At 25.9% G+C, this 18,902-nt stretch overlaps 1 protein-coding gene, 2 long non-coding RNA genes and 1 pseudogene across 4 annotated transcripts in view; 2 read left to right on the forward strand and 2 right to left on the reverse strand.

The window, feature by feature from the left end:
• Nucleotides 1-1,619, reverse strand: part of LOC112602444 — a 2,550-nt gene extending 931 nt beyond the window's left edge. Inside the window, exons 1-2 of one of the 2 annotated variants that reach the window (XR_003115109.1) lie at nt 1,517-1,619; nt 1,164-1,277 (exon numbers count right to left, since the gene is read on the reverse strand). This is a non-coding gene — a long non-coding RNA (uncharacterized LOC112602444). The remainder of the gene's footprint in view (nt 1-1,163; nt 1,278-1,516) is intronic. The other variant, XR_003115110.1, reaches the window with a different exon arrangement.
• Nucleotides 1,620-5,675: 4,056 nt separating this feature from the next.
• LOC112602448 lies at nt 5,676-9,977 on the forward strand (annotated as a pseudogene).
• A 3,252-nt stretch (nt 9,978-13,229) lies between these two features.
• Nucleotides 13,230-17,344, forward strand: LOC112602443 (lachesin-like). The gene is made up of 6 exons (XM_025350513.1): nt 13,230-13,536; nt 15,355-15,575; nt 15,686-15,954; nt 16,052-16,321; nt 16,390-16,532; nt 17,223-17,344. The coding sequence occupies exons 1-6, from the start codon at nt 13,488-13,490 to the stop codon at nt 17,303-17,305; spliced, it is 1,035 nt and encodes a 344-aa protein (XP_025206298.1). The 5' UTR covers nt 13,230-13,487; the 3' UTR covers nt 17,306-17,344.
• Nucleotides 17,345-18,187: 843 nt separating this feature from the next.
• On the reverse strand, nt 18,188-18,896 carry LOC112602446. The gene is made up of 3 exons (XR_003115111.1): nt 18,703-18,896; nt 18,521-18,567; nt 18,188-18,381 (listed from the first exon to the last, which is right to left on the reverse strand). It is a non-coding gene; the product is annotated as an uncharacterized LOC112602446 (long non-coding RNA).
• Between the last annotated feature and the right edge of the window lie 6 nt (nt 18,897-18,902).

Genomic DNA, 18,902 nt, shown 5'->3' on the forward strand with positions numbered 1-18,902 from the left:
CATATGAACCAGATATAGACCATGAAAAATTGGATTGTGTTTCAATAACTGAAAAAATATATAACATGAATATAAAGTAGACAATCCTATTGTAAGAAATGATGACAAGTATTTTGGTGATGATTTTAAGATGATCCAATGAATATAGAGTGAGTTATTCAACAATCTGTTTTTTACACTCACATATGAACCAGATATAGACCACGAAAAATTGGATTGTGTTTCAAAAACTGAAAAAATATATAACATGAATATAAAGTAGACAATCCTATTGTAAGAAATGATGACAAGTATTTTGGTGATGGTTTCAAGATGATCCAATGAATATTGAGCGAGTAATTCAGCAATCAGTTTTAAAAAATGTCGTCGTTTTGTATAGGTTGCATGAATAATTGTTTCTTGTTATTGAAACTGTTGTAAAACAACATGGAACTATTTGTAAAAACTTCCAGACTATGTAGAACAAGGAAACTTTTTTGGTTTTAGTTCCATGATGATCCAAGAAGTATTTAATGTTCCATAATCAATCTAACAAAAACTCATTACTAATAAGACAATTTTACTATAAAAATAAGCTTTATACTTATAAAGCAATCTTCAAATAAATTAAATGTGTAGTTCACTCGACATTAATTATCCAAAACCAGCATAACATTTATATTAGACCTAATTGTGCATTCAAAACACTTTGATCTGATATTTGTATGCATAAAATCAATAACCTTAAAATTAAAAAATAATTTTAACAACATGAAATATGTTGTTTTGTAATGAATACTTACAAAGATATTTTTTTCTTGATTTTTGACGTTCAAATTATTGGCTGTGAAGGTCACTGAACACTTCGATTCCCTTCATTCAACACGAATAGTCACACAGAATATGAAGTTCAAACAAATCACATCCAGTTCATAAAATATTAGGAATATTCGCCTTTAATATTATACATTTTTTGTTCTTAACCATAACCTATGAGCATACAGCATATTATCAATCGAAATAAAATATAACAACACCTATTATCTATCTAATCATTTTTTGAAACATCTTAGTTTTTAAACACTCAAAGACTATTTGAAAACGAAACATTTCAACTATCTCGTATATCGCGTGAAAAGTAAAATATCACATACGACAAATGATGGAATACATAAAACGCTTACCTTTAAGTTTGGTCATAACTCGTCTCGTTTCAATATTAATCTTAACACTACGAATCCAGGTTTCTTGAAAAAATTGTATACACATTATACTTTGGTATGCGTTTGATGCTTCTACTAAAACAAATAATAAAAAATTCCTATTTAATGGTACACGAAGAAACGATAAAATGGCTATTTTTTAAACTGAAATAGAATCATAGATGATAACGATAGGCGGCCAGTAGCTATGACTGAATTTATTGTACAGTCCGGTAAGAGGATACCAACATTTATTCTACAAAAAAAGTATTCATTTTGACAACGAAAAAACATTTTAATGAAATTGAATTCATTCAAAAAGCATTGGCAATTACCTGATTTAAACATCAAATATAGCAAAAAAAAAAAAAAACAAAGTGTTCAAACAATTTTATAACAACTGACACTGAATAAACCAAAATGAATACTGTCAAAAGTACGATAAAACAGTTTTTACTGTACACACTATGACTCATTGCACACAATAGTCATTATTGTCAAGCAACAGTGAAAAATAGTATCAAACTGATTATTTATTTTCATAATAATCTGATAAACTATACGTTGACCAATACAAACCAGTTAATATTGATAAGAGATAAACGTCAACTATGATAACATGGTCTTTTTCAACTTAGAACTTTATAAATTTTAACAAGGGTATTTTATAGTTTTATACAAAGTTTATTATGTTAGGAAGCTCAAGTTTAAACTTTATATGTCGGTTTCAAAATGGTCCATTAAATATTGAGTGTATAAATTTATTAACGGTTTTGTAAATGTATATACGTATAGTTTTTGTTGTATAAAAAAAAGTTTTTAGATTTTAAATCAATGAAATTACATGGTCAACTTGATTATAATTTTTCATCAGTTGACACCATAAGACAAATATTTGGTTATTGGTTACCAGAATATCCAATGAATATTGAGAATGTATTTAAACAATGAGTATATAACACTAAAACACGATTGGTATATTTAACATGAAAAATGTTTATTTCATGTTAAAAAAATATTAACAGACATAAAATAAACTTTAATTAGACAATAATAACGAATAAATTGATGACAAGTACATTGTTGATGGTTTTAAGATGATCAAATAAATATTGAATAAGTTATTCAAAAAACAGAATTTTACATTTGTATGGGATTGTTATAGTCCTACATTTGAATGAGATATAATATTAAGATTTTATAAAGCAATAAAAAAAAATAAATAAATAATTATTTAGTAGACTATAATGAACAATAAGTGATGACAAGTCTTTTGGTGTAACTTCTAAGATGATCCGATGAATATTGAGAGAATCATTTAGCAATCGTTTATTCCCATTCAAATATGAGCCATTTATGTTGCATGAAAAGTTGATTATGATTCAAACACTGGAAAAATACAAAATATATAAGAGACAATCCTATAGTAAGAAATGATGAAAGTATTTTGATGATTCAAGATGATCCAATGAATATTGAGGAGTTATTCAACAATCTGTTTTTACACTCACATATGAACCAGATAGACAGAAAATTGATTTGTTTCAAAACTGAAAAATATAAATGAATATAATGTAGACAATCCTATGTAAGAAATGATGACAGTATTTTGGTGATGGTTTCAAGAGATCCAATGAATATTGAAGGGTTATTCAACAATTGTTTTACACTCACATATGAACCAGATATAGATCGAAAATTGGATTTGTTTCAAAACTGAAAATATATAACATGAATAGTATAGACAATCCTATTGTAAGAAATGAGAGTATTTGTGATGGTTTCAAGATGATCCAGAATATTGAGTGAGTTATTCACAATCTGTTTTTACACTACTATGAACCATAAATGTAGCAGAAAATTAGTTTATGCAAACATGGAAAAATAACAAATATGAATATTAAGTAGACAATCCTATTGTAAGAAATGATGACAAGTATTTTGGTGATGGTTTCAAGATGATCCAATGAATATTGAGAGAGTTATTCAAATTTCAGTTTTTTACACTCACATATGAGCCATAAATGTAGCACGAAAAGTTGAATTAAGTTTCAAACCCTAGAAAAATACATAATATGAATAGTGAGTAGACAATCCTATTGTAAGAAATGATGACAAGTATTTTGGTGATGGTTTCAAGATGATCCAATGAATATTCAGAGAGTTATTCAAATTTCAGTTTTTTACACTCACATATGAGCCATATATGTAGCACGAAAAGTTGAATTAAGTTTCAAACCCTAGAAAAATACATAATATGAATAGTGAGTAGACAATCCTATTGTAAGAAATGATGACAAGTATTTTGGTGATGGTTTCAAGATGATCCAATGAATATTGAGAGAGTTATTCAAATTTCAGTTTTTTACACTCACATATGAGCCATATATGTAGCACGAAAAGTTGAATTATGTTTCAAACCCTAGAAAAATACATAATATGAACATTAATTAGACAATCCTATTGAAAAAATGATGACAAGTATTTTGGTGATGGTTTCAAGATGATCCAATGAATATTGAGTGTGTTATTCAAAAAACAGAATTTTACATTAGTATATGACAATTATATTCGTACATTTGAAACGATATAAAAGTTTTAGAATTAATAATACAATTTACCAAAACTAATATGAACATTATGTAGACTAATCTAGAGTAAATAATTGATGACAAATCTTTTGGCGTAATTTACAAGATAATTCATTCAGCTATAGTATTTCCACAAATATAGACAAACGGACATTCCTATATACATATCCAAACATCCTAAAATAAAATAATAATTTAAAACAATTGAACTAAGTGTTTATATCAGAGAATACTTACAATTAGTTTAACAAAAATCTCGTGTTTTGAGGTGTGTCTGAAAAATAGACTATGAAAATCTTAATGTTCAACACTGGCACATACCATAAATCTTACGAATGAGTTTTAATCAATCGTGAACTGGCACACGCGTGAAGTCTAACGCATATAACATGCGGCTCATAGAAGTACAGCATATAAAATTCGGCTTCAATAGAACCCATATTCACTGTTGATCTAAACATAAGAACAAATTACCTTACATCAAACTTGATATTCATAGAATTAACTAAAATCCGTCAATCAAATTTTTACACTATTCTAATTTTTATACACTTCATGACTATATGAATGGAATAGATTTCTACAACCTTTTATTTCATTATAAAATTAAAATATCATATACGACACATGCATGAACACGTAATAAAAAACTTACCTACTTTCAATTTCGATAATAAATCATATCCTTTCAATGCTGTCCTGAACACAACAAAATCGGGTGTCTCGAAGGATGAAGTATACATTGAACATTGAACGTTCAAAACGCGTAAGAATATCATGCTCATGGTTGCGCTGCTAAAACCAAAAAAAAAAAAATTAAAATAATTTGTTACTAAGACGTGAAGAAACAACGAAATGGGAACCGTTTAAACTAAAATAGAATTATAGATGATAACGGTAGGCGGCAGGCAATGAATAAATTTATCATAAGTTGAGTAAGAGCATTCAAACATTCACAAAATTAAGAATAAAGTATTCACCATTCACCGTATCAATTAATAAAACATAGAGTATAGTTAGGGTAATTAATTTAAAAAACATTTACAATTACCTGCTTTTAACGTCAAGTACACCGGAATAAGAAGTACAAAAGTATTCAATCTGTATAATAAAAATTAAATCTGACGTTTGATATCATTCACTAGACCAATGTTTAAAATAGGATAAAACGATTTATGATATATTTTGGTGATAACTAATAACGTATGTTTGAAGATAGCTTAAAGTTGATTATGAAACGTCGTGTTTACTACATAACTATTAACTATACAAGACGTGACAACTTACAACACGTCTAAAATTAATAGAATAATAACTTGTTTAGTATTGCAAATTGGGATTACTTCCTTATAAAGAAATTATGAATGGGAAATATATGTTAATGTTGTTGTAACGGGAACTATCATAATTTATCATTATTATTGTTCGTTAATTCATTCTTCACAGATCAAAGACATTGATTCGGAACATACGTTCATAAAAATTGCGATTAAAAAATATAAGTTTTCTTTTCTGAATTCCGAGTAGAATTTATTTGTTCCGTGTACCAAACGTTACTTGATTTAATTAATATTATAATTTAATTAAAATATAGTTGTGTACAAAATATGTCTTTGATATAGCGCTTATATCCGGGAGTATGCACGAAGGCCTATAGTCGGACGCCTAATTTGGCAGAATTTTTGGTGGGCACCCATAGGTATCCGTCATGCCTGGGTGTGGGGCGGCGGCTTCATCCCCTCTCCAGACACCATGAATGCCTGAAGAGTGACGTCGCCCGTGCCGAGATTCGAACCTGCGACGGTGTGCGACGCAACCGATGCCTTAGTCCGCTCGGCCATTTCACCCCCAATTGATTAAATTTTATATTATAATTTATCTGAAATATAGTTGTATACAAAATATGTCTTTGATAAATGATCGGGCAAGTGTCAATAAAAAAAGAAAACTACATGACAATTCGGACAAAACATGTTTCGATTGTAATCTAGATTTGTGTATAAACTCTGAACTAAACAAAGATTCCCAAACGTCAATGGAAGGTCACAGAGACTTGTTTGGTGAACTCATACCACCTGATGAGTGTGTTAGTAATGCAGAGGTTAAAAGCAAATCTGTTAAGAAGACACCTGTATCAAAGAAAAGAAAACTTCCATATGAAGATATTTTTATAGATACTCCAGTAATAAAACCAAAAAGAGTCTTTATTTCTACTCCAAAGATGATTAAAACAATGATGGAGGCGCAAAAAGAATTTTACTCTTTTATGGGTGTCAACAATAGTTTGAGTGATGTTTCAGTTGTATCAAATGATAGCCTTAATGTCAGCGGAGTACAACGTTTACCAGATAGTCCCGTAACAAGTGTAAGAAATGAGAGAAATTCAGTGAATAATGAAAATGATAGGATATCTCAACAAGTTCTTAAAGGTAAATTAAAATATTACATTGATATTAGTATTTATTATAAAATAAATCCTTGTTGAATAAACTTAAAAAGGACATCTCATTTATATCTGTTGTCTATGTTTTACTAATATATAATGTTTACAAATTTGTGTTTAATATAAGTAATCCAATTTATGTTATTACCTTAAGTGTTATTTACGTGTTATAAAAATTTAAAGACATGAATACTTTTTATGACATCTTATTGTTAATATTATAATTTTAAAGCGAGTTATAAACATTTTAAGGTAGTAATATTTTACATGGGTATAACTGTAGTTATGTTGTTGAATGTAGTCTTATAAACATTGACATTCATCAAAATAATTTGTATATGTTGACTCATTATTTAAATGCACTGTATTTACTAGTAAATGTTAAAATGTATAGTGTAGCAATAATCTCAGAATTACTAGAATGTCACCTTAGTATTATATTATTTTACACTATACAATATTATTTTTTTATAATGGTCTATAATTTTGATAAATTGTATAACCTTATTTAACTTATACTATGTGCAGTGTTATGAATAATATTTTTTTTTTTCAAGTATTTACTCGTACTACTTAAATATTTTTTCTTTATAAGTTAAAATATTTCAAATACTTTTAATTATTATTTTATAGGTTTGTCATTAACGTAATATAGTTGGTATACTATAAGTTTATATTTATTTATTATATAGTTGCTTATTGCTCTTCAGAAACATAATATTTTCAAAGTTATTGTTATAATTGTTATTTTTTTTTTTTTTTTTTTGTCATAATGGTTTAAGTCATAGAAAAAAACTTTAATTAGTGTAGGCAATTATATTTTTTGTTTAAATATTTTGAAAAAAATAAATATTAAGTATTCAATAGAAAAAAAAGTATTTGGCTTCGTAACAAAATTTGACTATATTTAAATTAGTGTTATAAATCAATAATATACCATTAATTAGGTTAAATTAATAAAAGTTATGTATGCTCTAAAAAAAAAAAAAAAAAAATTATATGTTCATATTACATTAATGCATTACATTGTTTTTCTTTAAATATTTTATTTATTTTAATTCTAATATAATCTACCTACTAAACATTAAGATAAAAATTAGTTTATATATGACAAATTCACGGTTTAATATAATTGTTTACCTTTATTTATGAAAAATATTTACCTAAGTACAAGCAGTTTTTTTAATAACCCATCAAAATATTTACCAAATTTTTTTGAGTATTTGATAATAAGTATTTTGAAATGAATATTCTCTAAGCATACAATAAAGTTCACCAGAAAAAATATGCATATTCATAGAAGTTCTTGCTCTACTTATAACTCATAAATTACTCATCCAAATTTCAATTTTTATGTATCGTAATACTCCAATAAATATACTTCTTTAGAATATAAAATTATTATGATTATGATACTAATTATATATACATATTTTTTAATTTCGAAAGGAAATTAAGTAAAATAATATTTTCAAAAAATTTTAATATATTTTGAAATAATAAGTGTTATTTGATGAAAGAATTAATCAGTATATTACATAAAAAATACTGAATAGAAGGATGTATAGCTTAGTGAAGTTTTTTTTTTAAAGTATTGTACATATTTGTTTTTAATATTCATAATTGTTAATTTTTTTAACATACTATTTACTTTTTAATTTTATTTTTTTAGCCTAAAACAAAATTAAATGTTTAATAATTTATTATTTAGGAGTTGTTGCATTTGTTGATTACAAAATTGACAATGAACGCTGTGATTCAAGTATTACTCAAAGTCTTATTAATTTGGGTGCTAAAGTCGTAAAAACGTTCAATAAAAAAGTAAATATTATGATTAGTTATTAATCCTTCAACATTTTTTTTAAATTTTTCTTACTTTTGTTTATAGGTTACACATGTGATGTTCTGTGATGGTTACCGTAGTACATATAATAAAGCAATTGAACGTAACATTCCATTAGTATCAGCAAGATGGATGAGATATAGCAAATTAGCTAATAAGTTGCAAGATCCAGCCGACTATCCACCTGTAGGCATGGAAAAATACACCAAAACACCATCAAAAGTTATCAATATTCCGGTAAGCAAATATCAATATTTAATTTTAAATTATATTTCAATGGTTTTTGCTAAAATTACTTATGTAAAATGAATCTTAAAAAATGATTGTATTTCAGATAAACATTGTTGATTATTATTTTAATTTTTTTTGCAATCGATTATGTTTATGTACAATTCATTTAAAAATGGTTAATTCCATTATTATTTGATTAATTAATTTGTTTTTTAATTTAAAAAAAAATTGTAGAAGTATACTAGAGGTATGATTAGACTTCATGCAGAGAAAAATTAACAAACAAAATATAGTGTAGTTTTAAGTGTAGTTCATTTTTTTATTGAAAAATAAATAAATAAAAATTTATTTTTTCAGAAATGCAAGACATATCAAAAATTTCTAGAGCCAAGTAACATTGAACGTGACCAACTATTTAAATCAACATGTGATAATCTTATGAAACAATTTAATCTCAGCATAAACCATTGTAATGAAAACAAAAATAATTGTTGTAATATTGAGACTTCTCAAAAAACTATTGTAAATAACTAAGTAAAATTCTAATGTTAGGAGATTAATTGTTAATTATAACTAAATAGCAATAGATTTAATTGTTTTTTTTTTTTTTTTTGTAAATATTAAGGATTATAATATTACAGTAAAATGTATACATGTGCTAATTATATTATAATATTTAATATAATCTTTCGATACTAAATTATTATTTCAGAGATTGTTTTTAGTTAGGTAAACATTCAACTTACTTTAACTCCCTATGATTAAAAAGTTATAAACAACTATAATGTTTTACTAGCAGCAAATTTTTGTATATATTTATTATAACCTCATGGGTTTTATAGGTTTTTACATATTGTTACTGTATATGCAGTTGTATGAGTAAAATTCGTGAAGGATTGATTAAACATTTAGTTCACAGAAAAAATTTTTTTTTGTATATTTGAGAATATTTCATCGGTTATAGAATATTTAGCATATTAAGTATATTTTGAAAGATTGGGTTCATTTTGAGAAGAAAAAAAAATGTCAATTTCTCATAATTTCAATTAAAAAGTATTTGGAAACAATTGCTTAAGAAAATGGATAATAACTATAATTTTTTTTGTATCATTTTGATATAAAAAACATGCTTTGAAATATTTTAATAGGGAAGAACTCATGAGTATTCCTTTATCACTTAAACCAGTTGTTAATAGATGGAGCATATGGCTTAAAGCTATGATTTTTAATACTGATCATTACTTGGGGATAAAACTATTTTTAAACTTGGATGTTTTTGAATATTTTTAAACAGAATATAAACAGAATATTTGCAGCTTTTTTAGAGAATATAAGCATCATATTTAAGGCATATTTAGAGAGTATGAATATGGACTCTAGTTATAACTTGCATTGATATTTCTAAAATATTAGAATAGCAGTTCTTAATTAAATAGTATTTATCATTCTAAAAAATACTGTTATACTCTTATAGTTGTATTAATACTCCTTTTTATTTTAAGGATGACCTTTACAAATTAAATGATATTGTTAATGTATTATCAGATCAACTATGTAAGGACACCTTCAAATTCAGTTATAAATCATCTCATTTCAACATGAACTTTAACACAACAAAATCGCGCGTCTTGAAAAAACAATGTGTACATTACACGTTTATAATGCATAAGATTAACACCCATTTTTGATGCTTCTGCTAAAACAAAAAATAAAAACAATTCATAATAACATGTGAATAAACCACTAAATGACAAATTTTGAAACCTAAATAGAAGCATAGATGATAACTGTAGGCGGTCAGCAATAACTCGTTTCATTGTACAGTTGACTAAGAGCATTCAAACATTTACGGAAATTAAAAATAAAGTATTCACTGTAGCAACCGATAAGAAAAAAATATTAAGGAAATTTATTAAAAGAATTACCTGCTTTTAACGTCAAATACACCGGAATAAAAACAAAAGTATTCAAACTGTATAATATCAACTGATGATTGATATCATTTACAAGAATACCTACTGTTTAAAATACGATAAAACGGTCTCGGTGTACAAAGAAAAACACAGTATACAAAATAATCAATTACCTAATGTTCAAAAGTAAAACGAAAGAAAAATTAAAACTACAGTAAAACTCGCTTAAGACGCTCTCGCTTAAGACGCTTTCCCGCATAAGACGCTGTTTTTAGTCTGTCCCTAGACAATTCCTATACTAGTCAATGTAAAAATCACCAGTTAAGACGCTCAGTTTTTCTCTGTCTAATCGGGTAAAACGTTCTTTTTTTCAGCAGATTACGATAAATTTTAGTAGTTTTGTGAAAATAAAAATAGAATTTTTAGTACTATACGTGTTCTTATCGTTTTATTTTATCACTATACCTATTTCATCGTCTTATGAGATTTGGTAAGTGCTGTTCGTTCGCATGTGTATAAACGTAATTTCGTTATATATTATAATTAATTTATAAGTGTATTTCTCATTAAATTATTTTTAATAATAAAAAATAAACTCGATATTTCAACCACATCATTTTGTTTCATTCCCGCATAAGACGCTTTCCCGCATAAGACGTTTTAGAGAGCTGGTCCCTTAAAGAGCGTCTTAAGCGAGTATTACTGTAGTTAATTTTCTCCCTGACGCTGACAATCTGAGGAATATTGAATGATTTATTCAAAACGTTATAAATAAGAGAAGTAAGTTTATTATCATAACATCGATTTAGATAAACAAATTAACAATGATTAGACTTTTCTAGGAAACAACTAATGACAAATTATTTGGGTTTTGGTTACAAGAAGATCCAACGAATAAAGAGTGTGTCAGAATTTAACATTTCTATATGATTTTTATAATCATACATTTAAAACGAGATTTAGTTATAACATTATAAAAACTAAAAAAAATAACAAAATGTACATTACATAACTTGTATATTAAGCATAAAAATGTTATTTAGAATTTAAAAAACTGTAAAAAAAATCAAAATGAGCATTAAGTAGACATTTCTAGAGTAAGAAGTGATGACAAATCTTTTGTGAATGTTTTAATAATATCTGATGATTATTGAATATGAAATTTAAAAAACAGTTTTTAACATTTCATATCACTTGTATATACTAGCACTAATGATTTTGTATTACTTTTCTGGTTAAAAAAGCGTGTTACCCGCCTGTGTTGTCTCTGTCTTATAAATAGATAGATTGTGTTTATATTATTAAAATACTTAAAACTTGTTTCAAATTTTAAATAAAGTAGAAAGCCCATGAGGTCGTCGAAATATTATTTTTACCTTTAAATTTTTTAAGAAGTCAATTCGCTCTTATTTTGAAAATTTGCCACGTTATTCAAATGTTTTATGTGGGCATAGACAACACATGTGTGTATCACTTCTACAATTTAATGAGCTTTTTGATATCAGTAGACAGTAATTGCCTACAGACTTGGCCTTCAGATAAGAAGCCCTCGCGGTTTACCGGTCAAACAGAAGGTGTATTATTATCTTTAATATTATTAAAAACTGTTAAACTCATTTACTATATTTAATAATAATAACTAAAAAATTGTAAATATTTTTATGATATGTATTAGAAAAGAAAAAAATAAAGTAGAATACGCGAGCGACGATACGAAACTGAAAATCTCTTAAGTATACCAAAGTAATAACTAGTAATGTGGTAGGTATTATAACCTAACCTAGGCATTATGTTTAGACTAGAATTGTCTATACATTATTTGAACTATGGTGAAATAGAACCTTTTGCTATAACTTATTATTCTGATTGCAGTAGTATAAAATCTGAAATTAAATTTATTTAAAATATAAGTAATACTTCAATAAAAATCTTATTGCAATTTTACAGTTTTTTTTAAGTTTTTAAAATAACATTTTCTGAGATGTATATAATATTGTGTAGTATATTAATTATAATTTCAGTTTTATTGGTGGCTTATAAACGTACATTTTTATCTGTTTAGAAATGAAGGAACACTAGAAACAATAAACCATATTATTTCAGTCTCCACAAAATAATAAAAGAACATTATATAAACAATAAACGGTATCAAACATTATCGCACTTATCAGGCAGTTTTATTATTTATAAAAGTTTTGAACAAGGGGAATTACTAATTTTATTATGTACCGGAATGCTATCTATGTTCTTCATCATATAACTAATACAGGAGTATTTAAGTTAAATGACCTTATTTATAATAAGATTTACTTACTTATTTGTTTCAGTTATATTTACATAAATTGCGATATTACCTTTACAGTAACGTTTATTTCCCTGCAATAATTATTACCTATAATAATTACCGTATCTAATTATTGCGTATACCTATACTATTATTTATAGTTAAAAACTTAAATACAAAACAATATTATAATATTATAACAGTTAAAGTTAAAATCTTTATCATATTAAAACAATGTACTTAAATTAAATTCACTTAAATTTTTATTCTATAGTGGAGGTAGTTATTGTACGGCGGACTTATAACTAAAAATAATTATAAATAATCAAAACAATAGAATTAGACAATTTATGAAAACATTGTTGTCTCCTATATTAGCTAAAGACTATTGTGACCACATACCTTATACTATAAGGTACTATAGGTTACCATATAAGGTCTATGATTGTGACAAATAAATTCTATAGATCATAAACAAATAAACTCAAATTTCAACTTTTTAATTTTAATTTTTGTTTTGTAATTAAATTTTTAAACTAAGATTTATTATATTATATTATATTTTAATAATAATAATAATTGTAGCAATATAAACTTAATTACAATTGTAACATTGAAATTATTGCAATTATCACTTTAAAAAAAAGTAGTTAAAAATAATGAAAACCAATCCCAATAACTTTGTACTCGTATATTGTTTTTACGATGAATAATATATAGGTAGCGCTCCATAAACTATTGCTTTTTTCCCCACTGTTCAAGACTCAATAAAAAATTAGGCAGCCTGGTAATAGGATTTCTTATCCAATTCAATATTTCTTAGCCATTGGTGATCGCTTAACGACCGTTAACTCAACTAGAGCTCTTGCAGTTTTACACCGCTGATTTTAACATTACTGCGTGAAACCTTTCGGACTTATTTTCAAATTACTCTCTCGTTTGTTCGAATAACCATATTTTTTTATTTTTTGTCGACCACCTGTTTACATAAAAGAAACGAGATGAAGATTGCATACGAAGTTTTCTTTGTCATTATATACATCCACTTCGGTAAGTACCTCTGAATAATTAGTATAAATAAAAATTAAACTAATCACCAAAAAAAAAAATAAATACTACACGGTTATTTGTGAGAGTAAAATAATTTTTTACTGTATGACAATATATTTCTGTATACGTACTTACTGTATAGGTTTGCAGCAAGAACTATTAATATATTTATTTGTGATTGCTAGTAGAAAATCTTTCTTATTAACTTTATATATTTGTAAGTAGTATGTAAGTAGTATAATTTAAATTATTGCTTATAACATTTATATAAATAAATTAATAATATTATAATATAATAAAAATACATTTTTATACTAAAACAAAACAGAAAACATATTTACTTAATATCTAAAGTTAAATTAAAAATTAACAATAATATATAAAAATAAAATAAACTTCATCAAGGAAATCAACATTTGGAAATATTTTAAGAAATTTTTTTCCTATAAAATGCATAAAAAAATTTAATGTTGATTTTCTTTGTGTAGTTCTGGAAACAAATTCTTTAACAATTAACTATAAATCAACTTTCGCTGTCATAGACTTATAAACATGTGAAATCTCAAATCATTATATGGGTTTATCTCTTTTGGGTCATCGTAGACCTCAAATATATTCTTATTAGAATTTTTTATTACAATAACTCTTAGCAAAATGTGTTCCATTTTGAATACGCAAACGTTTAAATTAAACGTAATTTATTATAGTATATTTTATAATTTTATTGTAGTTTGAAGGACAAAATTATATTTTTGCTCCTTCTTGGATTTTATCTAAAGGGGCTAATGTGTTATCTTAGGTAAAAGTGTTTTATACATACCTTTTTAATTGTAGCACTCAAGTGGTAAAAACGTCGCAGTTCTTAATGATAAAAAATGTATTATTAATTATTATGGGAACTATTGAAAACAGCTAGTAATTAAGAAAAAATAATGTGGAATGTATCATTAGAAATATTTTTTAACAAAATACTTGATTTTAATCCAACTTAATGTTTCTAAATTAAAAAAAAAAACTATAATATTTACTAAGTTGGTATAACTAGTCGCATTAGTCGATTGTAATGTGTGACCACAATGGAAAGCAGTAACAAGAGTTAGTAATTACTAATTAGTAATTATCGCCCGGAATTTTTCTATCTCCATTTTAGGTACCTATAGTAATTTCCGCCCATAGTATCCAAGAGGCCTTGAATTAATTATTATTGATTTTATAGGCTATTGTACATTATACTGGTGTAGAAACTGATGTTTTATCGTTTATAATCAATATAAGGTTAATTATGTTAATATGATAGGTATAAGTGGTATAACGAAATAATTGTTCGAGTATTACATTATAGTGATCAAACTCAATAATGTGTTAAATTGATGCTATATTAAAGTAGTAATGAAAAATTATTTAAGATAAATAAAAATGAAAATTGACTTTTTATATTCTAAATAGCTTCTTATTTAATTTTATTCACTTTTTTTTCAAGTTAAATTATTTTATAAAAAAATATTTTCAGAGGTTAGTGGTAGCCGCTTCCTCGAGGATATCTGGATAATGCTAAATTAGCATTGAAATATATAAATTTTTATCAACGTCATTTTAACCATGAATTACGTGGTTCTCAATATTATGAATATTTAGACAAACCATTTATAATAGGTACTTAAAAATATATGTAGGTACTACAAAACGATAGTATCTTTTTCCTACCAGACTTACTAAGTTTATAATATTAATATTATTAAGTACTTATACTAAAATATATTATAAATTCTGATGTTGAAAATTAAATTTTAAATTGTCACACATTTATTTCAATTTCAGCCTATTCTCAGAATATACAAACAGCCGTAAAAGATGTTGGTGGAGTTGTTGAAATGAAATGTTCGGTTTTCAATACAAGCGGAGTTCCTGTCGCATGGATAAAATTTGATAAAGAACAGCCCACTAAAACCTCTGTACTATCGATTGGAAAAAAACTTATTGTTCGAAATCCAAGATTTTCAGTAGAAGTTGGAGTCGGAAATAGTAGTTATACATATAAGGTATGTAATTCCATATAAATGTTGTTAAAAACCTTATCAAAACCTTTTTACAAACTCCATATTGCCATACTTAATTTTTTTAACGAAATAATTATAAATTTATTTTTCAGATTCAGAATATACGTGACACTGATATAGCATCCTATCGTTGCGTAGTGATGTGTGATGTCGACGACGGCATCAATACGTCTGCAGATATTGAGTTGGAAGTGAATCGGTCTCCAAGCATTTTAAAATTTTCTTCGTCTCCGGCCACATTAATCGCGAGGGAAGGTCGGCCGTCGAAACTAGAATGTTATGCCGACGGATACCCTGAACCAAAAGTTACATGGAGCCGACAATTTAATGGAATTTTAACGACAGGAGGAAAGTTTTATAGGTATATCAACAGAGAAAAATAAGCAAAATAAAATTTTATAATTGGATGTACAGATTAATTATGTTCATAAATAAATACTTACTACTTTTTTTTTCAGAGGTAATGTCTTACTCTTTCCTAATGTAACAAAAGATGACCGCGGAACTTATTTCTGTGATGCGATGAACAGTGATGGCAAAGGTGTGCGGCACATGGTTGAATTTCATGTAGCATTTGCCCCAGTGATAACAGTTTCAAATATTATGTATACTCATAGAGAACTTTCAAAACCAAACATGGATGTCCAATGCCTTGTTGAAGCTTATCCTGCTCCGAAAATTGATTGGCTCTATAACGGTGTTGTACTCCTCAACGATAAATACAATAGGTAGGTATACCAAACCGTCGAGTACTTAAAATTTTTGTATTTTAATGTGTGTTATTTTTGAAATTTAGAATTGAGGGAAACACTACTGATCATACTGATCACCAGTTCAGTTTTTCGAGTTTAAGTTTTCTAAAAAATAATTACGATCAACACGGGAAATACACATGTAAAGCCCAGAACGAAATTGGTACGGCTGAAGTCACAGTTATTGGTAAGTATTATTTTTATTAACACACGGAAATGTGTTTAACTTGATTATCTTGTCATATAAATGTAAACAAAACGAACAACTTTTCAATCAAATGTTTTGGGATTAACTGTTAGCATACACATTTAAATATTTCCCTATCTAAATTTCAAAATTTATATTATTTTTGATTTTACAATGAGTTTCAATAACATGATGACATTAGCCAGGTCGTTTTGATTCTATTAATCGGTTGATTCTATACAACAATTTTAACTTTATGCAATTATAAGCATAATTAAAATAACATGAAAAAAAAATACATTTAAAATAAGGAAAAGAACTATCAATTTTAGATTAGACTTTTGAATGTCCTTTAATTTGATTTCCATAATTGTGTGAAATCCAAACCTTACACATAGTATAATATTGCTATATTATATTAATTAAAAATATGGAATTTACAAGATTATTTCATTACGTTTTAATAAGACTACATTCTTCGAAAATTCTATAAGGTATAATTGATAATTAATTGGCTAATTAATACTTTATCGTGCTAATCGTTTGAATAAAATCTACATATGTCTATTTGTTTGAAATTTAAAACAACAAAGAATTTTGAACAGTATTTATGTTTAAAAATCATTTTTTTTTTTTTTTAATTTTTAATTACTAATATAATTCAACTATTATTATTCGTTTATTTTACAGAACGACCATGCACAAAATCAAATTGTGATCCTAGACGAGTTCATCATAAAAATTTACCTAATTTTTATGGATTAACACCTTAACAAATATATTTTGCATTAAACGTAATATCATTATATACATTTATTTAGGTGAATTAATTTTAATGATATTGAATATTATAAATTCCAATTATGTAATTTCTATGATATTATTATTATAATTATTTCTTGGCAAACAAAACTTATATTAAATAAGGTTATATAAATATGAATAAATATTGTTTGATTTAAACCAACATTTAACTTGCACAAATAAAAGTAAAACAATTTTTATGAAATGATGATGCTATTAAAATTATATTTACAACAATCAATTACACCTATAACCAATGATAATGGTTAAATTATAGAGCACCTATTTTCATTTGCTTTGGAGTTCTATCATTTTACAGGCTCTTCCGTGCTTACAATTTATTGTACTTGGTGCATACCCATTATGTTTTATTTAAGTTGTGTTATTAAATTATTAAAATAATTAAGCATTAACAACTACAAAAAGTTCATTGACAGAGGTAATATAGTGCAACAACATTAAGACACAAAAAAAAAAATTAACTATATAAGTTTAGGTAAAAGTTATTACTATTGGAGTCAACACAACAATATAATTGTAAGTTGGAACTATATTTTTACAAAATAAATAATTAAAATAAATGAACATTATATAATAAAGAAAATTTATTCTATTTAACTATAACATAAAGTTGAAACCATAGATATTACTGGATAAAATTAAGTAGTACAACAATGTAGTATTGTAAAGTTCTGAAAAATTCTTCACAAATAAAAATATTTTCATTATAAACGCAGGATTAAATTTTTCAAAACAGGTTATTGTTTTTAAATATTTAAAAGCTAAATAAGATACAAATATAAAAAAAAAAAAACTAAAAAACATTTTATGTAACTATCTATTGATATATTAATGCAGTCATAAATTAAATAACATCAAAAATTAAATTATATTAACTTAACCTGACACTTTAACTTTAAACACATACAGCTCGTCACAAATATCCTTAGTTAACATCCTTGCCAATTTGGTGAACCTCCTAAAGATGACACTGTATCAGCGAAATCATCGAGCATTCGAAGTTCTACCCCAGAACTCCTCCCACCTGGATTAAAAGCATAAAACTGTTATAACAATTAAAAAAAATTAAAAAAACAATTAAAATAGTGGTGGTTCAGGACTGGTTCCAAGATGATCCAATGAATATTGAGAGAGTTATTCAAAATTCAGTTTTTTACACTCACATATGAGCCTTATATGTAGCACGAAAAGTTGAATTAAGTTTCAAACCCTAGAAAAATACATAATATGAACATTCAGTAGACAATCCTATTGTAAGAAATGATGACAAGTATTTTGGTGATGGTTTCAAGATGATCCAATGAATATTCAGATAGTTATTCAAATTTCAGTTTTTTACACTCACATATGAGCCTTATATGTAGCATGAAAAGTTGAATTAAGTTTCAAACCCTAGAAAAATACATAATATGAATAGTGAGTAGACAATCCTATTGTAAGAAATGATGACAAGTATTTTGGTGATGGTTTCAAGATGATCCAATGAATATTCAGATAGTTATTCAAATTTCAGTTTTTTACACTCACATATGAGCCATATATGTA

Source organism: Melanaphis sacchari, unplaced genomic scaffold (genome assembly GCF_002803265.2).
Source record: "Melanaphis sacchari strain LSU unplaced genomic scaffold, SCAv2.0 Contig89_pilon_pilon, whole genome shotgun sequence".
Taxonomy (NCBI): Eukaryota; Metazoa; Arthropoda; class Insecta; order Hemiptera; family Aphididae; genus Melanaphis; species Melanaphis sacchari.